At 35.5% G+C, this 24,739-nt stretch overlaps 1 protein-coding gene across 7 annotated transcripts in view; it reads right to left on the bottom strand.

Annotated features, from left to right (window-relative positions):
* Positions 1–24,739, bottom strand: part of TOGARAM1 (TOG array regulator of axonemal microtubules 1) — an 80,156-nt gene that overhangs the window by 32,008 nt on the left and 23,409 nt on the right. The window contains exons 4-12 of one of the 7 annotated variants that reach the window (XM_046009179.1): positions 23,129–23,434; positions 21,134–21,396; positions 18,973–19,205; positions 15,719–15,819; positions 10,608–10,760; positions 6,695–6,793; positions 5,061–5,239; positions 4,382–4,535; positions 4,046–4,180 (exon numbers count right to left, since the gene is read on the bottom strand). In XM_046009179.1, the coding sequence (XP_045865135.1) occupies positions 4,046–4,180; positions 4,382–4,535; positions 5,061–5,239; positions 6,695–6,793; positions 10,608–10,760; positions 15,719–15,819; positions 18,973–19,205; positions 21,134–21,396; positions 23,129–23,434 (1,623 nt within the window). The remainder of the gene's footprint in view (positions 1–4,045; positions 4,181–4,381; positions 4,536–5,060; positions 5,240–6,694; positions 6,794–10,607; positions 10,761–15,718; positions 15,820–18,972; positions 19,206–21,133; positions 21,397–23,128; positions 23,435–24,739) is intronic. The other 6 variants (XM_046009180.1, XM_046009181.1, XM_046009184.1 and 3 more) reach the window with 6 other exon arrangements.

Below are 24,739 nucleotides of genomic sequence, written 5' to 3'. Positions count from 1 at the left end.
TTTCAATCTTGTTACTGGTTATTGGTCTAGTCTGATTGTCTCTTTCTTCCTGTTTCAGTCTTGGTAGTTTATAAGTTTCCAGGAAGGCACCATTTCTTCCAGTTTGCTTACTTTGTTGGCATATAGTTGCTATTAATAATTTCTAATAATTGTTTCTATTTCCTCGGTATTAGTTGTGATCTCTTCCCTTTCATTCATGATTTTATTGATTTGGATCCTTTACCTTTTCTTTTGGATAAATCTGGCCAGAGGTTTATCAATTAATTCTTTCTAAGAACCAGCTTCTAGTTTTATTGATCTGTTCTATGGCTCTTTCAGTTTCTATTTCATTGACTTCTGCTCTAATCTTTACTATTTGTCTTCTCTTGCTTGGTTTGTTTGATTTGCTGTTCTTTCTCCAGCTCCTTTAGGTATAAGGTTAGCGTGAGCATTTGGATTTTTCTGCTTTCTCGAGAGAAGCTTGGATGGCTATGTATTTCCCCCTTAGGACCACCTTTGCAGTATCCCAAAGGTTTTGGTCCAATGTGTTTTCATTTTCATCTGTTTCCATGAATTTTTAAAATTCTTCTTTAATTTCCTGGTTGACCCAATCATTCTTTAGCAGGATGTTCTTTAACCTCCAAATGTTTGAATTCCTTCCAAATTTTTTCTTGTGATTGAGTTCCAGTTTCAAAGCACTGTGGTCTGATAACATGCAGGGAATAATCTCAGTCTTTTGATATCGTCTGAGACCTGATTTGTGACGCAGTATGTGGTCTATTTGGGTGAATGTTCTGTGTGCACTCAAGAAGAATGAATATTTTATTGTTTTAGGGTAGAATGTTCTATATGTATCTACAAAGACCACCTAGTCCAAAGTGTCATTCAAAGTTCTTATTTCTTTGTTGAGCAGCTTACGTGATCTGTCCACTGCTGAGAGGGGAGTGTTAAGGTCTCCTACTATTAATTTATTATTATTAATATGATTCTTTATTTTGGTTAATAGATAGTCTATGTAGTTGGCTGCTCCCATGTTCGGGGGGGGCAGAGATATTTAAAATTGTTAGATTTTCTTGTTGGATAGACCCTTTAAGTATGATATAGCATCTCTCTACATCTCTTATTAGTCTTTGGCTTAAAATCTAAATTGTCTGGTATGAGAATTGCTACCCCAGCTTTCTTTTGAGGTCTGTTGGCATGACGAATGGTTCTCCATCCCCTCATTTCCAATCTGGAGATGTCTTTAGGTTCAAAATGAGTCTCTTATAAACAGTATATGGATGGGTCCTGTCTTTTTATCCAATCTGAAACCCTGTGCCATTTCATGGGAGCATTGAGGCCATTCAAGTTGAAGGTAACTATTGAAAGATAAGCATTAAATGCCATCACATGGCCTGTAAAGTCCCTGTTTCCCCTAGCTGCTCTCAGGATAGCTTCCTTGGCTCTAAGATATGCAAGTTTCACTATTATATGCCAGGGTGTTGGTGTTGTTGTTGGGAGGGGTTCTCTCTGCCTCTTAGACATGAATGTTTGTTTCCTTCCCCAGATTAGGGAAGTTCTCAGCTGTAATTTGCTCAAATATACTTTCTAGTCCTCTCTCTCTCCACCCAGTTAGGAATCCCAATAATTCTGACACTGGAACTTTTTGTGGTGTCACTAAGTCTGTTCTCATGGGCTTCTAAATGCCTGTCCCTATCCTCCTCAGCTTCCTTCCTTTCTATCAGCTTATCTTCTAGATCACTAATCCATTCTTCTGCCTCATTTACCCTGGCTGTTAGTGTATCCAGTTTAGACTGCATTTCATTCACAGCCATTTTGAAGTTCAACCCAATTAGATCTCATTTCTGCCCTTAGAGATTCTATATTGTTGCTAGTGCTTTTCTCAAGCCTTGCTATTGACTTCATAATTGCTAACCTGAAGTGTATCTCTAACATCTTGCTTATATCAATATCCATTTACATCTGTGGCAGAGGGCATTGTCTCTGGTTCTTTTCTTTGTTGCAGAGTTCCTCCTCCTAGTCATTCTGTTGAGGGATATGGTTGAGTGAATGTACCGAGTCCAAAATATCAACCACAACCCAAAGAAAATACACATAAGAAAAAATCCAAAGTGGTTGAGAGCTACCACAGATATACCATCAAAGCCAAGATGATCCAAAACAATAAAAAATAAAAAAAAAATAAAAAAAAAAAAGAGAGAGAGAGAGAGAAAAGAAAAGAAAAAAGGGGGAAAGGACAGAGATTTTAATCTCTCAGGGTGGACACAGTTATCTGCTTGTTCCTGCTTGATTTTTGGTCTCTGTGTTAGAAGAAACCATATCCCAAAATTGCAAAGAAATCAGAACTTACATATATAGCAAGATAAAATTGAATAGAGTGAAAAATGGACTATAATGGGGTGTAAATATATAAAACATATATGTGAAAAAGAAAATAAAAGTTAAGAAGTGACTTAAGAACATAGGCTGGGAAATACGAATCTATTTGAAATGGGAGCAAGGTTTAAAAAAAAAAAGAATGAGAACAGAAACTAAAAGAGAAATATAAAATTTTAGCTTGAAGTATAAGCCAGTTGTGAGGAAACACCAGGAGCTTCCAATATTATTTTCCCCTGGTTCTGAGTTTTACAGTTCTGTGGGAAATAAGCTTAAGCTTATTCACCTGTTCTTACAGTCTGTCTTCTGGGGGAGGGGCCTGCTGCTCAGCTTCTCAGGCGTCTTTGCCTGGGTGGAGTTGCCCCACACCTTGTAAGAGAGATGGGCTTAATGTGAGCTGGTTGGCTGAGCGGCTTTAATTCCCTGGTGTCTTTCCACTTCTCTTTAGAGGGACAGACCAAACATGGCTGTGCGGGAATCTCCAGCTGAAAGCCGCAATGTCACAATCCACTCCCCTCAAAAGATCCTCCAGGTCAATCCGTCTCCCCCTCTGCACGTACCAAACTCCACAGACTTGTGCATCTTCTCAGTGACATCTTCTCAGTGACGGGCCAGTTGCCTTGATTCTCAAATGTCTTTGCCCCACCTAGAATTGCTCTGCCCTTGCCTAGGGCGAGGCTAAATAATCTGGCTCAGGTTTGCTCTATGTGGCTTTTGTTCCCTGAAGGCTTTTTGCACAGCTTTCAAGGATGAGAATGAACATGCTGGCCTCCCAATCTCTGGCCCTAGAGCCAAAACCCCGGAGCCCCATTCCTCTGTGAGCCCTCAGAGAAAAGCAGTCAATCACTCCTATCTCCTAGCTCTCTAGCCACACTCTGTGTTCACTGGCCTGTTACCAAGCATTTGTATCTCAGGTGCCCAACCCTATGTGGAGTCTCCAAACCCAACAGGCTCTTGGGCGTACTCCCACACCACACCCCCTAGGGAATGGAAGAAGGCTCTCCTCTGGTTCAGCCGCTTCTTGGGCCCCTGCTCGAACAGGATCTGACTGTGCCTCGGATCACAGTTTATGGCAACCCCAAGGTGAGAGACCACTCCTGGGCTCACTGATTGCAGCCGGCTTCCCTGCTCCGATACATGGGAGCTCTGCCACACTCAGGCACCCCTGGTCTTCCTGTGACCCTGAGGATCTTGAGACCACAATGTCCCAGTGAGGGTTCCACCTCCCGCTTAGCTGCCTGAGTCCTATTTAATATTTTCAAAAACAGCACAGGAAACATGAAAGCCATTCTTGGCCAGGTATAAGAGCTAGTAAATACTGAATGGTAGGCTGAATAAGTGATAAATACAATGATTTTTTAAAATCACGATCTGATATAAACCAACTTCACAATCTCATTTAACCCCAGCTATAAAATGGGACACCACTCCTTAGTGAAGCAGAATTTGCAGATAGCACAGAAGAGACCTTTGAGATAATTTGGATATTTTTAGGGACAGAAAACTAAGGCATATTTCCAGGTCAGAATGTTAATTAAAAGGCAGGCCTAATAATTATGAAGCCAGGTCTCTCTACTGACTCCTACTAGCTTAGTGCTCTTCTCATCACAAATGCACTTAACCATATGTGGTCTCTTCAGCTTAACCAGCATTTGTGACACTATTCTTTATATTTAAACAAATTACTTACCGGAATCTGAAAACACTAAAGATGGTGACCTTTTTAAACAGGTCCCTCCTTTCAATGGAGGGCTGAAGGCAATATTTTCTAAAGGGGAACTCTCATTTTTTGATATTCCCACCTCATCTCCAAAAATATGTAAGTCTAGAAGGGAGAAAAACAGTCACTCAACTTCTTTATGAGAAATAATTAATATTTATTATAATAGTTAGAAGCTACTGGGTCTTGAAAATTTCAATGTTATGGTTCAACATATTCCATTATTAGCCTTCCACTAAACCACAGGTACACTAGCTTTAGAATAGTATCAGCTAAAAAACACACCAAAAGTTAAATTCCACTTACTTTCAGATGTCTTTTTCTCAGTTCCTGTAGTTTTCATTCGCTCCCAGGAATTCTGCTCCTTCTTTTCACAATCTTTAATGTCAAAAAGTTCTTTTTCCTCTTTTCTCTTTTGTCTCATCTTGTCATAAGTAGATTTTGAAATAGAAATTTTAATCTGAATGAAAAAGTTGAAATATCTGTAAGTATTCAGGGAGTTCGTTATTTAACATAGCTATCTTCATCTCTGACAACTACATTGAGACATTAAGTGTCTACATATAAAAAAGTAAATTATATATATTTTTAGTCCTTATTTTAGGAATTCTAAAATTGACTAGAGGGGCGCCTGGGTGGCTCAGTGGGTTAAGCCTCTGCCTTCAGCTGAGGTCATAATCTCATACTCAAAATTGTTGAGTATGTAAATACAGACACACACACACACACACACACACACACACACACACACACATAAAGTACATGTATAGTTTAAAGTATACTAGATACTTTATACCAGAATGAGAATATTTTTGCTGGAAAGAAAAATAATCCATTATTTAAATGTTAAGGACCAGAAATTTCAATTATCCTGAGATTTTAAAAATTTTAATCAAAACACCTTCATCACCCCAAATCTGATGAACACAGCACAATGATATAATATAGGCTTGAGTTTATCCTAATAATCAGCAAATAATCTTACATCCTTTTCATTCTCAACATCAACATATGATGGAAGATTTTGCTGGACTGCTCTTCCATAAATCCCTGATAGTGGTTCATTGTTTTGTTTAGTTGAAAATGCATCTCCATTTTCCACAGGAAAATTTTCCACTGATTGGCTGCAGGCAGCTGGTGCTGAATTTGGACTTCCAAATACACCTGAAATGAACCCACCATCAAATTGCCATTAAGTATTTATGTGATCACACTCTAATAACAAAGTTAAAGACAAGCTCTTGACTTTAAGAAATAAACAATATAGTTAGTAAGAAAAACATGTCAAATAATAATAAATATAAAAATAAATCCCCTAACAGGACAATCATACAGGTATCACTAGACATTTCACAATATTAATTGAGAACTGCATATTGTAATAACAAATTTAAATGAAGGGAAGGTTGATATGATGTGTGTTTAAGATGATTTCAGTGCAAGGATTTGAGCTGAAATTAGAAGTCACAATGAATTTGGGCACGTAAATGAAGGAGGAGGGGAGGGCATCCTATAAGATGGTAATGCTTAGAAGAAGAGCTGAACAAGTATAAAGCATGTAAATGAAGTGAATAACTCAGTTTGGTTGGGAACAAGGCAGAAGAATAACAGGAACTAAGTTTGCAAGGGTAGGTTGGAGCCAATCTGAGAAGGGCCTCAAATTAACTTAATGAGACTCTACCAAGCAAACAATTAGGAAAGCTTTCCAAGCATTTCATCCTATTTCATGGTATTTACCAAAAATAAAATGTCGATCATCAATGTCTATCATCACATTCTACTTTTTTCATTAAAAAGAAACTAACTGAGGGGCGCCTGGGTGGCTCAGTGGGTTAAGCCTGAGCCTTCAGCTCAGGTCATGATCTCAGGGTCCTGAGATCGAGCCCCACATAGAGCTCTCTGCTCAGCAGGGAGCCTGCTTCCCCACCTGCCCCACCTGCCTCCCCGCCTGCCTCTCTACCTACTTGTGATCTCTTTCTCTCTGTCAAATGAGTAAAAAAAAAAATCTTTAGGAAAAAAAAAAAAAAGAAACTAACTGAGATGTGTTAATTAACTTGATACGGGAATCCTTTCACAATGTATATGGTTATCAAATAATCACTTACAGTTTTATTTGTCAATTATACCTCAATAAAGTTGAAAAGAAAAAAGAGTTTTAAAGAATATTTGCAAATATATTGTTCAAAGGTCCTCTAATCCTCCAAAAATATGTAACAGTGTTAACTCTGATTTGTCTATACTCTGTATGGAAAATAATGAAATTATATTAAATACTAAGCTGATAAATTATAAATAAGGACTATTATTTGAACTTAAACTATGATAAAGCTGTCTTAGCTATCCTAAAAATGTCTTGGAAGTACCTAAGCTGCAGCTGTTACATAAAGTATCTCTCCGAAAATTACTCACATGAATTTACTTAGTTTTGTTAGAAGACAGAAATCTAAAATTAAGTAATCACTTCTAATTTTTTCAATTTAATAATTTCTTAAAAAGAAAGTTCTAATTAAAAAAGTTCTGATCAACACTTGAATCACATTCTTCTCTGTTCTTTAGTGATATCCTCTGCTTATGTGTGGAGAACACATACAATTAACAAGCTAAATAACTTGAAAATACCTTTTCCAACAACAACTACTGAGTCTTCTGGTAAGGTATTTGTGGATATGAAGTCAAAACTGGGAATTTGCTGTAAATTTGATGATGACCCTGTAAATGCTAAAGAAACAAACAAAAAACCCCACATTTTAATATTGTCGTTATATAGTATTTTAGGATATTATAACATGGTCCTTTAAAACAGAAATTTTATTTCATACATGGATTTTATAATTTATTTATTCACACTTATTTATTAATTCAATAAATCTTTGAAATTAGAATACCTTGTTTGAACTAGGCAGTAGAGAGAAAAGAGACCTTCCTTCCCCTAAGGACTTTATACATGTCAGAGTTAAGAATGGGAAGATATACAAGAAAATAATCACAGCATGATAAATGAGCAACAAAAGGTAACCATGAAGGAAAGCCTCTGACTCCTAAAAACAGCCAAGTCAATCTCTCAGCAATCTGTAATTTTCTAGGTTAACTTTCACCTCAGTGTGCGATTATTTGTTTAATTATTCCACTACTAGACTATAAGCTCTATGGCGATAGGACCCATGTCTGGTTTCAGTTATGCTTTCCCCAGAGTCTCTTTGTAGGGCATATAAGTAGGTTTTCAATAAATATATGTTAGATGAACATTACAAGACAGAAAAAGTGAAAAGCAAAGTATAATTAATTTGGGGTCTACAAACAGAAACCTCAGGTAGACTCAAAAGGTGTTAAGTGACAAAGGAAAGCAAATCTCAGTAAATGGAACAATTTGTTCAAAATCTGTCCATAAAATGTATACATAGTCTGTCAAGAAATGACTGAATAATTAGACAAATCTCAAGAGGAAACATATAAAGAACATGTTATCCTTAAGTAGTTTAACTTCATTTATCAGGCTGATATAACTAGTCATTTTTAATGTTACTTTTACTTTTTACACTACATTTTCTTGTAAACAGAACACTGAAAGAAATGCTGCTCATTGGGTATCAACTGTAAAATATAAAGAAAAAATAAGCTTAAAAGACTCTTGACACATAAGCTAATCTTATATAACCTTTTTGCTACTTCTGTCTCATTCAACCAAATAGCGAAAGAGAAAATACTAACTCATAAAAGCTAGTTTGCTAAAACTCTAGGCATCTATCACTAGTCACTTTCTTAAGTCATTAATTGGGGCTCTACATGAATATGCTAGAAAATGGGCAGGTTCAAAGGAACAACCAGCAAAGGAGTGGAATGGGAAGTAGTGGTTCTGAAAGCAAATCCTAAAACTGTCTGAAGTTTCTTGCCAAATGAATCCATTCATATATGCCACCTATTGCCAATATTTCTTTTGGAAGTTGTTTTATTCCCTTAAGCACTATACTCAAAAGTCACTTTAATCTGATTGTTTGAGGATGCAATTTTGAGTGACTATATCCAAGGCAACACTGTTAGTTTGGGTTGGTTCATCACCGCTCCATTCATTTAACATGTGGTTCTGGACACCATTACATGCAAAGCCTAATAGGAATATAAAGATGCAATACCTTTACTTTTAAATAATTTATACTACTCCACACCAGTTAAGTGGGGAAAACTTTCTAAAGAAATGGATTCTAGCCAGTATTCAAAAAGCAGACATGCTGTGAACACATAGGATCAGAAACAGACATCTAGGCTGACTGTACATTGCCACCTAAGAAAACTTCCAGTACTAAGAATGCCAGAGCACTGCGAATGAAAAGAGTAGTAAGAGGGGCACCTGAGTGGCTCAGTGGGTTAAACCCTCTGCCTTCGGCTCAGGTCATGATCCCAGGGTCCTGGGATGGAGCCCCGCATCGGGCTCTCTGCTCAGCAGGGAGCCTGCTTCCTGCTCTTTCTCTGCCTGCCTCTCTGCCTACTTGTGATCTCTGTCAAATAAATAAATAAAATCTTTGAAAAAAAAAAAAAGAGTAGTAAGAGATAATGCAGTAAGTTCAGCTGACGCAAGATTATTAAGGGTCTTAAAAATTATGCTGCAGAGCACAAAATTTACTCTGTGGGAAACAGGGAACCACTCAAGGTTTTGAGTATGGAAGAGATGGTAACTATACTTCAAAAAGTTAATTCTGGAAGGGTATGGAGCCTGGAGTAAAAATGGATAAAATAAGAGGCAAGATGTCTTATTCAGAAAGCTATTGCAATTATCCAAGGAAGAGATAATGAAGGCCCATATTAAACAGAACTGGTAGGATCGTCACCACTGCCTGAACTTGGAGGGTAAGGAGAAGTAGACAAAGATGACTCTAAACTTTTAAGTCCACATAACTGGAAAAATAGTAATGCTACTAATAAAAATGAAAACAAAGGAAAAGGGGCGCCTGGGTAGCTCAGTGGGTTAAGCTGCTGCCTTCAGCTCAGGTCATGATCTCAGGGTCCTGGGATCGAGTCCCACATCGGGCTCTCTGCTCAGCGGAGAGCCGGCTTCCCTTCCTCTCTCTCTGCTTGCCTCTCTTGTGATTTCTCTCTGTCAAATAAATAAATAAAATCTTTAAAAAGAAAAAAGAAAACAAAGGAAAAGGAACTGGTCTAGAAAGGAAGGTTAGTTTGGTTTTTGAGCAGAAAGATACAATAGGTGCTTCATTTAGAGTTGGAAGTATGTGTACGAAGTAATTTTCTGGACTAGAAATAACTGCTGGTCAAAAGTTATAAACATTTTTACGATTCTGCTGTCCAAAAAAGGGTGCCAGTAGTAGTGAATAAAGGATATTCAGCAATTATTTCAAAGCAATTTCTAAAAAAAGAAAATTAAAAAATTAACGGTATGAGTTACTTTTAGGAAGAAAAATATTTTTGTATTATCTTTACATGAGAAATAAAATATATAAATAAATAGGAAAAAACCCTGTCATTTTCTTTTGTAAAAACAATGAGAAGAAATCTTTCACAAAGAACAGATACTGAATCACATCGTGGGTGAAATACTTTAAAAATTTACCAAAAAAAAAAAAAAAAGATAAAAGAAAAAAAACATTCCAAGCAACTTCCCTTTACTCAATTTATTTCCACAAAAAAAAAACCAAATGTCCTAAAATGCCTGACTACCTATACACACACACACAGATATACCCACACACCCACAACGTATGTGACTTCAGATGATCAGAAATAACAAAAGTTAAAAAAAATAAAGTGTCATATCATCTGCAAAAAAAAAAAAAACAAAAAACAAAAGTTGACCTATTATAATCATGGTTGCTACAAATAAAAAAATGACAGCTCCTTAGAGTTACTAGGAGATTAAATACCTAAATACAGTGACTTCTTATTACTCTATTTAAATATTTATGCCCTTTAAAGTAACTTCCTCTTTATCCTAAAGGAAATTTTAAAAAATGTATTAATAGGTTCTCTGAAAAAACAAACAGAGCAATCACAGAGGAGCTGCTTGCTCCACTAAATTTAAAGGAAAAAAAAAAAGAATGTAAATTATTATTAATGGTTAGTGATAATAAAGCAGCTTTCCCAGGTTCTACCATAGGAAAACTACATTCCTGTTTCCACAGCTTTATTCCACGGTTACAACCTAAGTAGGCATCTGGAACTTATTTATTCACATGATTTCTCTACCCCATTTTAGCGCTTAAATGTCTTGTAAAATGTCTGTGTGTGTGTGTATGTGTCTAATCTTGGCGGGGGAGATGTCACCAGAGATTCCCGAGTTTTAACCTCATGTGTAGTCGCTTCCCTGCTCTGGCTTCTCAGGCAAGTCCATTAACCAATACGTGAAACCTGTATGTTCTCTTATTTGGCAAAATTATTGAAGGAATAACACATCAGCAGAGGGTTAAGAAAAATCTCAAAACTGAAAAATCTCCATTTACTGGCATGCTTAGGGAGAATTCTGACACACTTAATTTAGGATTTAGAGACATTCAATCTTAAGAATTAATTTGTGAAATTTACTAACCTTTTGTATGCTTATAATGTCTTGGGGGTTCCTTATTTTGTATTTTGAAAACACTAGGTGAAATGTCATGGGACCTATCATCTTCAAAATCACCACATCCAAACCCATAGTTTATACGTTGACCAATTATGCTTACATTGGATGCTGTAATCCCTATAAAATAAAATACATAAAATATTTATTTGAATGATTCAGGTAATATTATAGATAGGTACATATCTCCCCTCTAAATCTATCTTGCCTTCTAGGACTTTTAAAAAGGTCAGCGATATAACATTAGAAATTATAACTTACAGTAATTTAAAGAGTTTTATCTTATTTTAAATTTTGTTATACATTTTACTAGCGGTTAAGAACATTTATTATAAACTATATCCAAAACATTTTATAAAACAGGCTTTAAAATTACAATGAAATACAAAATTCAATGTTTGGAAGAGATAACCAAGAATATATATATTTAAAATATTACAGGCATTTAATGTTTAAATGACATATAAACCTTTATAGCAAAAAGAAAAAGAAAAATTTTTAAATCTAGAATTTTTAAACTGAATCCTGAGAGATATTTTCCATTTCTCTCTTCTCTCCTACTCTTGTGTAATGGGTCTACCCTGGTGTGGATGGTAAAGCAGTACACTCCACAGTGACTAAACTCAGAATCTGTAATCATGCTTCCTGCCTTTAAATCATAGCACTGTCACTTAAACTGCTGACAGAACCTGAGCAAGACACTTAATCTTATTTGTAAAATGGGGGATAATAGTATTACCCCTCCAGGATGGTCGTGAGGATTAAGTAAATACATGTAAAGGGATACTCTAAATACCCAAATCAGGGCACCTGGGTGGCTCAGTCAGTTAAGCATCTGACTCCCTTTTTTTTTTTTTTTTTTAAGATTTATTTATTTGAGAGAGAGTGCAAGAAAACATGAGAAGGGAAAAGGTCAGAGGGAGAAGCAGACTTCCTACAGAGCTGGGAGCCTGATGTGGGACTCAATTCCAGGACTCCAGGATCGTGACCTAAGCCAAAGGCAGTGGCTTAACCAACGGAGCCACCGAGGCGCTCCTAACCATCCAACTCTTGACTTCAGTTCAGTCAATGATCTCAGGGTCCTAAGATCAAGCCCCAGGTCAGGGTCCTCATTCACTGAGGAGTGTGTCTGAGATTCTTTCTTTCCCTCCCCATCTGTCCCCATACCAATAAATAAATACATCTTAAAATAATTTAAAAAAAAAACCCTAATGTGGGTCTCCTTTTAACAAATATCAAAAATTTTAATCTACATTTGAACGTTTCAACTGACTACCCTATACCAATACTTTGAAGTTATTAAAATCACAAAATATCTACTAAATGGAAAATTCCACATAATATATATTTAAGTCACTATCCATTTTCATATATATAGTTCCCTACAAATACCATTAGGTAGTAGTAACAAAACACAATTTGTTCTTAATATTATTATGGTTTTTTTAAAATAAAAAACAGGATCATGGGGGAGAAGGGGTGGCTGGTGGCAACCAGTCAACAGAGGACTGCAGAGTGAAAGGCAATAAAAGTCACTTCACAGTCAAAAAATATTTGGTGTTAAATGACTGAGAACTTCTGGGAGTAACGTGGATATCTGTCTATATTCCTCTTTTTTTTTTAATTAATTAATTTATTTTTTCAGCATAACAGTATTCATTGTTTTTGCACAACACCCAGTGCGCCATGCAATACGTGCCCTCCCTATTACCCACCACCTGGTTCCCCCAACTTCCCACCCCCCGCCCCTTCAAAACCCTCAGGTTGTTTTTCAGAGTCCATAGTCTCTCATGGTTCATCTCCCCTTCCAATTTCCCTCAACTTCCTTCTCCTCTCCATCTCCCAATGTCCTCCATGTCATTTGTTATGCTCCACAAATAAGTGAGACCATATGATACTTGACTCTCTCTGCTTGACTTATTTCACTCAGCATAATCACTTCCAGTCCCGTCCATGTTGCTACAAAAGTTGGGTATTCATCCTTTCTTTTCCTCTTTTTTTTTTTTTTAATTTTATTTATTTATTTGACAGATAGAGAGAGAGAACAAGCAGTGGCACTGGCACAAGCACAAGAGAGAGGCAGGCAGAAGGAGAGGGAGAACCAGGCTCCGCGCTGAGCAAGAAGCCTGATGCAGGACTTCATCCCAAGCACCCTGGGATCATGCCTGAGCCAAAGGCAGACGCTTAACCAACTGAGCCACCCAGGCGTCCCGAACTCTTCTTAGTTTTGATAGTTAATCCATAAAGGTAGCCTCATAAAGATACTGGGTTTAGGTGCAAATGCTTTTTATTAATAGCAGATATTACTAATCTGATGCTACAAAAAAAAGTCTACTATAACATAATTCAGGAAATGTACCTATATAAATTACCTATAGCACATTTACCTATGTGCTATAATAGGGAGTAGTGGATTACACGTGGAAATATTTATTGGAAAAGAGGACACATAGACAAGTTGGATTTATAGTATCTACATAATTATTTTTTATTTTCTTTTCAGATAGTCTTTACTCTGAGCATTACCATTTTTACGCTTTATCAATTAAATGATAAACTTGTAGGAATCACTTACTTACTAAAAACAAAACCCTATCTATCCCACAAAAAAAAAAAATGTAAATCCAAGTTTATAAAATCCTAAACTGTTAGCACGTTACATTTAGAGGGCATGTTAAATTTAAACAAGAATATCTCACTGTGAATTCAACAGCAGAATTTCCAAAACTTGATCTTAGAAATACTTATTTGTTAAAAATACAGATTTTTAACTCTGAAGATCAATTCATTAGTTGTGAGGTAAGGTCCAAGAATCTCTGTTACAAGTATCCCTGGTGATCCCAAGGCAGGCAAGTTTGAGAAATACCAAATATTAGACAAGTTTGGCAAACACCAAATATTGTATATAGAAGTATGTACTGCTTTAAGAACTTTCTCACTTTACTAAAACTTAGGTGGCTTATGAGGTCGGGGGGAAATTCAAATCTAGGTTTTCTAAATCTATTCTTTTTTAACTCCAAACATATTCTTCCAGAAGAGGGCTTCACTTTTGCAAACAAGACATAGGCTACCAATAACTTTCATAATGTTATGAAGAATTTACTATAATAATCAGCCTTAAAAAGGGATTTAGGAATACGTTTAGGTGTTATGTTTCTTTGTGTCTCCTCCCTTAAGGGAATAAAAGCCAGGTGTCTACTATGCATTAGGTGCTTATAGTCAAATGTTCATTACTCCTTCTCAAGGTTTACATTACCAGATGAGGGAGCTGCATTTCAAAGCAGTTAAATCACTTGCCCAGCTCATGAATGTGGTCAAACTGGGATACCATCTGGGGTCTTTCAGACTCCAAAACACATATACACTGTCTTCCTGTGCCTAATAGATTAACTAACTCTTTGTGGAACACTAGCTTTGTGGAAGTCAATATACCAGGCATGTATGGTTGAATTAGGCATTCATGATAATAAAGGCACTAGGTAGGTAATCAGAGGTAAATAATCTCAATCCCCAGAGAGTTCAAAGAAGTAAGATAATGCCAATTCCACTATAAAGATGTCAGTGCAAAATATCACGAAAAATATCACGAAAGAGGTAAATATCACAAAAAATATCACGAAAGAGGTAATAATCAATTTTTTTGTGTGTGAATGGGGAGGGTTTCCAGAAAAAGCAACTGAACTGTTTTCAGAGCTGAATGGGGTGTGGTATGGATTCCACATTTCACCCAGAAGAATTTGTACATGTAACTACAAAAAAAGAGGAAATGGTATTGAAAGTGGTCTGATTTAACTGGAATACAAAATTTCAATGAAGGAAGTGAAATATGAGGCTGGAAAGGTAGACAGAGACAGATCATGGAAGGATGCCCTAAATAAATTTAGGATGGGCAACACAGTCAGACTTACACTGAGGCGAACTGATTATAGACAATGAGACTGAAGCCGGAGAAAAATCTTAGGAGGCTAAGTAAGTAAGAAATGAATAAAAGTGATAATGGAGACTAAAAAGAGGAGATGAAATTAAGACATATTTAGAGGCAAGAAATTTTAAAATGTTAGTAGACAAATACATACATACATAGATTCTTAGAAAATTATATATAAGGTAGAGAAGCCTTAAAGTTGTTAGGACTTTAATACTGAGATCATGTGAAAATAAATGCCAATGTGTTATAATTCACTCATAATCCAAAACAGTGTTACCAATCATAAAGAAGAATCACATGCAGTTTCTATCCTAAATAGATGAGTATCCAAATATTTCTCCAAAAGATTACTAATAACAAAATCTATTTTCTGAAAAGTGATGCTATACATTAGAGACTTCCAGGTTAGTTCACGAAATTCTTAACAACAACTTAACTATTACGTGTGTTTTTAAAAAAATTGTCTTTTGTGATGCCTAGGGGCTTCCAAACTATGCTGTCTATTAGAACCACCCTGAGGGCTTTCAAAACTCTGCTGACCAGGTCACATTTCATATCACTTAAACCAAAATGTCCAGATGGAAGAGCCAGGCATAGGCACACCTATGAGCTTAAAGGGGGATCAATTATTTCGGTAAATATTTTTTCTTCCAAGAATAATACAATACTTATTCTTGCCAAAAAAGCTCTTGTAAGGAGCTAAAAAGATGATTCGTCTTAACTGGTAACTATAAAAATTCTACATCTGAAATGCATTTTTTTACTATTTTTCATATCATTTAAAAATCATACTTTCACAATTATATGTTTTCCCTGATATGAGGAACTTGAGAGGCAGAGTGGTGGGTTTGGGCGGGTAGGAAAGGAAAAAATGAAACAAGATGGGATTGGGAGGGAGACAAACCATTAAGAGACTCTTAATCTCACAAAACAAACTGAGGGTTGCTGGGGTAGGGGTAGGACGGAGAGGGTGGTTGGATTATGGACATTGGAGAGGGTATGTGATATGGTGAGTGCTGTGACGTGTGTAAGCCTGATGATTCACAGACCTGCACCCCTGGGGCGAATAATACATTATATGTTAATAAAAATAATTGATTAAAAAATCATACTTTCTATAAAACATATTTATAAAATAGCTATAAAATACCTGCACTGGGGCTTTGGTCAGCTATCTCAGAGTTTTTATTCTTTGCAGAAGAAAGTCTTGTTGGACAAGGCTTTGATCCAAATGTTGGAAATATGTCTGACCTACAATGAAACAAAGTAATTTCAATAAACATTTAAGACAGTAAAATATTCTTAAAGTAAGGCAGGAGCAAGTATAAAAACTATAGCTAAGAATATTTTTTATTTGTATTTCTAGTTCACTTTTTGAACTTCCAACCACTTGATATCTAGGCAATTCTTAATTATTCATGGAAGGATTACCAAAGGCAGGGAAGATTCTCTTACTCATATTATATAATCTTTTGTTGGGTCAAAAAAAAAGAAAAAAAAACTGATCCAAAGAAAGTTCATTCCAACACCAAAGCAAATGATTCCTAATCATCTAATATAGTATTTGCCCTCATAGATAATAATACAAAAAAAGAGACTTAAATGCATTACAAATTAGAGATAAGCAACAGGTGGGTTATATTAGCACATGCCATTTTCTTCCTGAATTATTCTGTTATACTTTTCTGACATCATAAAGACCTACAGGCTTTGTTTCACAAAGAAAGTGACTGAAGAATGTTAAATCTGGATGTAAAGGAACTGTTCAAAATCACTTAAGTGTTATAATATCAAAAAGCCAGTGATGGATATTATAAAGAAGAGATTTTACAAAGGAGCATAGTTCTTAGTAGTTGAGTAAGCATATTTGTTAATTGGCCTAGAGAGATGTCAATGTTGAACATTTTTAAAGATTAATTTCTCTAGAATAGATGATAGGTTTCTTTAGTCAATTTACATTTATACCATGTACCTGACTTGAATGAAAGAAAATACTTTAGTCTCTAGAAGAATGATTCTCAAGAGTTTTTCCTCTCCAACCCACTTAAAGATGAAAGCCCTACATGAAGTAATAGTGGCTCTCTTTGCCATGATTCTTAAGGCAAGATGCAAGCTGGTTAAGAATAATTGTTTTAAAGCTATTAAACTTAGGCAGAGAGAGTCAATTATCATATGGTTTCACTTATTTGTGGAGCATAAGGAATAACATGGAGGACATTAGGAGAAGGAAAGGAAAAGTGAATTGGGGAAACCAGAGTGGGAGACAAAGCATGAGAAACTGTGGACTCTAAGAAACAAAGTTTGAGGGTTTTGGAGGGATGGGGGTAGGGGGCATATTAAGGAGGGCATGTATTGCATGGAGCACTGGGTGTGGTGCATAAACAAATCTAAAAAGAAGAAAGAAATTAAAAGAAAAAAAAGTCATTAAACTTGAAAAATGTAGAAATACAAAATTCATTAAAGGTAACTGAGTCCAGAAATGAGGGTATACTGAACTCCTCCGCACCGAGTTCAATATCTGAAGAGAATAATTCCAGGAGACAACATAGAGAATAGTGAATTCTAAATGTTATAGTACAAAGTGAACTTTTCTTCCCAACTAGGTTCTAAATTATTTACAGGACCTTGCAACTGCAGGAGTATTTAACATAAAACTTGACATCCATAGAAGATAAGGGAAGGACTTCAGGTCTAAAGAGATAAATATCTACTTTAAATGTCTGATAATTAATTGTAAACAGTTAATTCACCAGCCCAGGTAGCCATTCCAAATTCATTTTGCAAATATATTGCATTATTCACCTAGGTAATTACAACAATAGAATTTCCAGTAAGAAAAAATTTCCAACTGCAAAATGAGCTGCTACTTAAAGTTAAAAATGTAGAGAATGGAATCATGGGATAAGACAAACTTTTCACAGCAGTTTAATTTTCATTTAAACCTGCAAACTGCTGAAAGACCCTTTTCCATTAGAATTAATAAAACACCATCTGTCCTTTGATTATGCAGTCTCTAATTATTTACATTGTTAAAGATTCCAGTTCACTTAACTGAAAATAATTTAAATTTAATTTTAAATATTCATGTCTAGTAGCTGTAGATTACCATGGTTCAGGATAAAAATCAAAGGAAAATAAAGTTAAAAAGACTGACAACAACAAATATAAACAAAGATGTGAAATAACTGGAACTCACATATTTTGCTTGTGGGAGTATAAAAATTGTACAAGTTATCTTGGAAAATTGTTTATCAGTTATTTAAAAGCTAAATATATAACTATCCTATGATGACCTAGCAACTCTACTCTTAACTTTTTGTCTAAAATAAAGAGGGAAGAGATTTCCCAAAATCCTAGAAGAGAGCCACAGGAATTTTCAGAAATCAAGGTGGGATCACTATCTAAGACTTCGAGGTCACTGAGGTAATCTGGTAAAGTTTGTTGAATTGTTGTACCAGAAAAAAATGCTCTGGGATGACCAGGACTCTAACTCTAGAACTGCTGTAAGGAGATTCCTGCGAAGGCTGCAAAAGCTATGGCACAGAGGCCTGAGCTATTACAAGAAAATGAAACAACAAAATATAAGAAATGGCGAGGTAACAGTTGGGTAGAGTTTATCTACAAATTAGAGAAAATTGGTGCTGAGTTTTCAATGAAAGCAGTAATACCAGCTTACAGGTCCACTGCAAAAGACTCAGTGATCCAGAATAGAGCTAAAGAACAAAGAATATTAGGATAAATCTCAGGCAGAACAACTAGGACTTGGGAAATAAGGGTTTATATTACTGCAAGTGCTCTAAGTTACAGCTGATCTGTTCTCTTTCTCCATGCATCTCAAACCAAAGCCAAGCTAGATAGTATCTATAAACTTTTCCACTGTCTTCTAAATGTACTTCAACATTTTAAGAAGGCTCCTGGGTGGCTCAGTCGTTAAGCGTCTGCCTTTGGCTCAGGTCATAATCCCAGAGCCCTGCATCCTATTGTGCTCTCTGCTCAGCAGGAAGCCTTCTTTTCCCTCTCCCACTCCCCCTGCTTGTGTTCCCTATCTCACTGTGTCTCTCGCTGTCAAATAATAAATAAAATAATTTAAAAAAAAAAAAGAACTAGAAAATAAATAGTTAAATTTTTTTCAAATACAGTATTAGGGATCAGGCTACAAATTAAAAGATCAGCATTCATTTAATACGTCAAAAAATAAAGTACAGGGGTGCCTGGGTGGCTCAGTGGGTTAAGCCCCTGCCTTCAGCTCAGGTCGTGATCTTAGCGTCCTGGGATCGAGTCCCACATCAGGCTCTCTGCTCCACGGGGAGCCTGCTTCCTCTTCTCTCTGCCTGTGATCTGCCTACTTGTGATCTCTCTCTCTCTGTCAAATAAATAAATAAAATTAAAAAAAAAATAAAGTACATTATTCTCTTCCCCTGGGGAGTTGTAGACAGAGAAGAAGTCAATGATTCTTGGCTATAAACTCCACTTTCACTATAAGAGCTGATGTTTGGAGAGGAAGATCGAGACGGTGAGTCCATGGTCAAGTCGAGCTTAATTGCAGAATCAGGGCTTTCAAGATCAGAAGTACTGCCACTCAGTTTTGCTCTTTTCTTAGCTGCACTATTACGAAGGGACCTAAGAGAACTCTGCATCTAAGGAAAAAACAACAACAATTAACTTTACAAGACATTTATATGAGTAAAGGTTATCCTTAGATTTTAAATTCCATTCACTATACCTAGCTAGCCACTCTCCAATCTGGTACTAACAAGATGGATATTAACGTATTTGTACATAATAAAAATACGTATTTTATAAACAACCAATTTATAAACAAAACTGTAAGCCACGTAAGAGGAAGGATTTCAAGCTATTATTCACCATGGTATTTCTGGCATTGAGAATAATGACTAATATAATAAAATTTAATTAGTAAATGAATCATTCAATCAGATGGTAGACATCTGAGTTGAGGTCAGAAAGGTCTAGCCAATCTTAGGTCATTGGTGTGTAGATGTGGCCATTTAGAAATTCTGTGAAAAGTAATGTTTTCTAAAATTAGAAGTTTACATCAAGATTGCCAGTATTAGGGGTCAGAGAATAACAGATGACTATATGTGACTTCTGAAACCAAGTATTTCTAGAAATGTAGGGTAGAAGATGCCCTTAAAAACAAATATATGAAAGTTGGGAATAGAAACCTGAATGAATTAAGGAACCCAGAAACATACATAAACTGTTTCACTTACATTTTGATTATAACAATTAAAATGGTTGATTCTACAGTATGGCCACTTCCCTAGTAAATCCTTAGAATTAGAAGGCTTGCCATTATAAAAATAGTACTATCCTCCTATATTTATCAATAATTATATAAAAGAAATTATCCTTTCAACTATTCATTAAAAGATAAAGGGTTATTTTTAAGGTATCATACAAATAATGCAAAAATATGTAGCATCAGATGAAATTTATGAGTTATGTAGGAAAATGACCCTTCAGAACTTACTTCCCTTTAAATGAATTCTTTTCCTGGTATCAGTGAAATATAACTATGGGTGCGGAGGGAAGGAAAGATTTTACAAGCAGTCAGAAGTTGGAATGACTAATTAATTCATTAAGAACCAATTTTGGTACACATGCTTAATGCTAAAGAAATACCCTTAAAATGAATACGCATTAATTTTATTTTATTGAGCAAACTATCAGTGTATGATGCTTACATCTTAAAAGTAGGCAAAAATAAGACCACAAAATATAACTGTTTCATTACACACATTTAATGTAAAACACTTTTTTAAACCTGACATCAGGCAAACTAATATGATGAAAAGAAAGCATCTATGGGAAGAGTGCTCCGAATCCAAAGTAATACAACAACCACATTCCTTCTCTGACATAATTAGTATGTACAGGGTTGTCACATTGGCAATGGATTTTTATAGTATAAATGGAGTGACTGAGAATTCATAGTTCATGAAGATAAATAAACTTGTACATATGCACAACAGACATACTCAGGAATGTCCAAAGCAGCACTGTCTGCAATAGCAAAAGACTAGGAATAAGCTAAAATCAATTATGAAAATATCATAAATATAAAAATATAATATATTAAAAGTACACAAATACATAAAACACAAATTAATGGTGACAGTGGTTGCTTCCGATGAAGGAAGGAAAGAACTGGACTGGGGAGGGAACTATGTTATGTCATTTATTTAAAAATAGGAAACATGCAAATTGTTCATTTGGGAGGGATTAGCATATGGGTATACTGCTATATAACTCATACTTTTAAATTAAAAAGAAATAATATATGCATAGAAGAAATGCTAAAAGGAAACACATTAGAGTGTTAATGGCAAATTATTCTGGGTAGTGGGATTTGGAGTGATGAATTTTCTTCCAATACTTCACTATAGTTTCTACATTTTCTATATGGATCATAAAATACTTTTATAAAAAAAAAACATGTTATGAAATTAAAAAGTACTTGATTTTACCTTAAATAACAGATATTATATTACAGGAAATTATAAGCATTTAAAAATTATTAAAAATGACATTTGGCTCTAACCTCTTCTTGATCCAAATCTTTATCTCTGATATCTAATTCTGAGAGATTAATTTTAAGACTATCTTTTTCACTCTTCCAAATATCATCAGGCTCTTTCTTTTTGGATCCCACTGTGCTCAAGTCAGCTTTATCAGGCAAAAGACTGATTCCCCTCGGTATGGGAGGGACAGGTTTGGTCCCATTTAGGCCTCGTCGGGAAGATGGTGATCTCACCAAGGCAGGTATAAGTTGAACTGGAGAAAGTTTTTCTTGAGAATTTTCTCCTGCATGAAAAAAATATATTTTACTTACCTTTTTTTAATTTCAGAGAACTGGGAGTTATAATCGTAAGTGTTTGGAATACACTGTTTTAAAATTAAAAACACATTATCTTTTATTAGAAGAATATTATTTAAAATCAGATCAATGTATTAGTGTCCCCTAACAAATATAATAAAAATGAGTCACTAGAAATTCTTTCATATTAAATAAAAATATTATATACCAGATTAAATTTTTATCTTTATACACATTATCATAACCAATATTTGTATGGTAAAATCCACAAGTAAACCAGAAGGACTACTTGCCTGGCTTCATTTAATTATGTAAGTAACCTATGAGTGACTATTATATGCAAAGCAGTAGTGCTGGGCACATGGAAGAACAAACTTAATGAATTCTCAGCTTTCAATACAGTATTTGATTTTGCAGGAAAGACAAACATAGAAAGAAATTAATGGAGGAAATGAAGGTATAGTCCTAAGAAAGAGTGGTAAGGGGCACCTGGGTGGCTCAGTGGCCTCTGCCATCGGCTCAGGTCATGATCCAAGATTCCTGGGATCAAGCCCCGCAAGGGTCTCTCTGCTCAGCGGGGAGCCTGCCTCTCTACCTACTTGTGATCTGTCAAATAAATCAAATCTTTTAAAAAAAAAAAAAAAGAGAAAGAAAGAGTGGTAAAATTGACTAACCATGCAACAAACTGACCTTACAGTCATGTTATAAACTGTAACACCAGTGTTGCAGGGTAATTTAAAGGTGGTACATCTTAGCTCAGAGGCTGTGGAAAAAAAAGTATGTGGGATATAGGTGCTGCCCTTAATAAACTTTTTATTTTGAGATGGGATTTGTCTTGAATAAATACATATGCTGATTTCATTATTTTGGAAAGGGTTACTGTTGTTGCTGGTTTTTTAAAAAGATTTTATTTATTTGTCAGAGAGAGGGAGAGAGACAAAGAGAGCACAAGCAGGGGGAGCAGCAGACTGAGGGAGAAGCAGGCTCCCTGCTGAGCAAGGAGGTTGATGTGGGACTCAGTTCTAGGACCCTGAGATCATGACCTGAGCTGAAGGCAGTTGCTTAACCGACTGAGCCACCCAGGCATCCTGGAAAGGGCTATTGTTAAGAAAAGAATATTTTAGTTAACAAATAATAGAAACTCTTTTAAGTAAAGTTAACATTACTAAGCATTCAAAAACTGTAGAATAAATGGATACTAAGCATTAATTATATTTCTAATGCTAAAATTTGTTACTAGGCTCTTGGGCTGTTCATGTTTATGTTCATTACAAAGCATATTAGTTGCCTAGTTCCAAAAAAAGATTTTGAAGTACAAATTTAAAGAAATGACAATTTCATTTGAATTTTATTTTATATAACGTTTGATTTGTTTAACATACTATTAAATATTTTCCTAGATGCTTCCTAATTCAGAGAAATAAAATGCCAGCTCTTAAAAATCAAACAACCCTAACTCCAAAGTAATAGTTCTTTTTTTTTTTTAAAGATTTTATTTACTTATTTGACAGACAAGTAGGCAGAGAGGCTGGCAGAGACAGAGAGAGGAGGAAGCAGGCTCCCCGCTGAGCAGAGAGCCCGATGTGGGGCTCGATTCCAGGACCCTGGAATCATGACCTGAGCTGAAGGCAGAGGCTTTAACCCACTGAGCCACCCAGGCGCCCCCCAAAGTAATATTTCAAAAACACAAATAAATTTGAACAAAGTATTAATTTTTACCATCATTTCTACCTGGAGGGTCAGACAATTTTTGGCTGATAAGCTTTTTCTGTGGACTTGACTTTGGCAGTCCTTCAAAGCTTTTAAGAGGCCAGGAATTGGAGAAGTTAACAGAAGTATCCTGAGATTTCTTTGGAGATATGGTAAGAGATGTGTGCTTTGGACTAGTTCGAGGTGATGAGAGAGGATAGGATGGAAGGATGAAACCTCCTGGACTTGCATTTAGACCAGAATATGAAGAAGTACGTTCTGTGTGGCTACAAAAGGTCTGCTGTGTCTTAAGGGCAAAATTCAGGCTTGCATACACTGTAATAAAACAAAAGAAAATACGTTATTTATGTACATACATCTAAGAGTTTAAAGCTGGTTTGCTTTTCACAGTCAAAGTTTATTTCTTTTTGTACAGTGTGAGGTAAAGATCTAATTTTTTTCTAAATAGATAGTGCACTTTTCCCAGTGCCATGTTTTAAATTGTCCTTTCTTTTCATCTATAAAGCTCATATATATACATATATATATGTATGTATACACACAATTTAGATCCTTCTTATTGGTTCAATTAGTCTATTTTGTCTGTTCCTGCACTAATACTGAAATGTTTTATTTCATAATGCTATCCAATAGGACGGATGTCCTTCCATTTTTTTATCTTCTTTAGAATTATCTTGGCCATTCGCAGCTTTCCATTCTTTTATATGTACTTCAGGATCAGCTGTCAGGTCCTATACAAGATCCTTGTTGGGTTTTCAATTGGAGTGACATTGAATTTACAGATCAACCTAGGAATAACTGCCATTTTCCTGATAATCAGCCTCCCTGTTTAACATGTTTAAACAGGGAGGCTGAATTCCTTTAATTTATTTAGGTTTTTGTCTCTCAGAAATGTATTTTAGCTTTCATTACAAAAGGTATGCGAATATTCTGTTAGGTTTCCATATTACGTATATTTTTTGTTGGTAATGTAATTTTTTTTCTTAAAAATTATATTTTCTAAAAGTTGCTGGTGTCTAGGAACTTTATTGACCTTTATATTCTGGCAACCTTGCTAAATCGCTTAATATTTTAACAGGTTTTCTGTATATGTTTTTAGATTTTTCTTTGTAGGTAATCTAGTAATTTTCATAAGATAATGATGACAACTATGATAATGATAATGATGAGAGCTAATACTTAGCACTTTACTACGTGTCAAGTGGTGTTTTTTTGTTTTTTGTTTTGTTTTTTTTTTGATCAAGTGGTGTTCTAAACACTTCGTGTATATTAAGTAATCTAATCCTCACAAGAACCCTGAGGGGGTAGGTACTCATCTTATAGACTAAAAGAAAAAACGTAGGATGGATAACTAAATTGCCAAAAATCACAAACTAGGAAATCATAAAGCTAGGATACAGACCTAGGCACTGTGGCTTCCAAGTGCTCTTAATTACCACACTGTACCACATTTAATCTGAGAGTAATGACAATTTTTGTTTCTTCCTCTACAAACTTTATACTTTTAATTCTGAACTAGGTTCTTCCTAGATAGGGAGTAGAATGACTCCCAAATTTTTAGCACGGATTTTCCTTTGTATCCAGACTTCGTATCAAAAGCCACTCCACATCCTCTTTAAA

This window comes from Meles meles, chromosome 6 (genome assembly GCF_922984935.1).
Source record: "Meles meles chromosome 6, mMelMel3.1 paternal haplotype, whole genome shotgun sequence".
In the NCBI taxonomy this organism is placed as follows: Eukaryota; Metazoa; Chordata; class Mammalia; order Carnivora; family Mustelidae; genus Meles; species Meles meles.
This window is presented reverse-complemented; position numbering and strand designations above follow the sequence as displayed.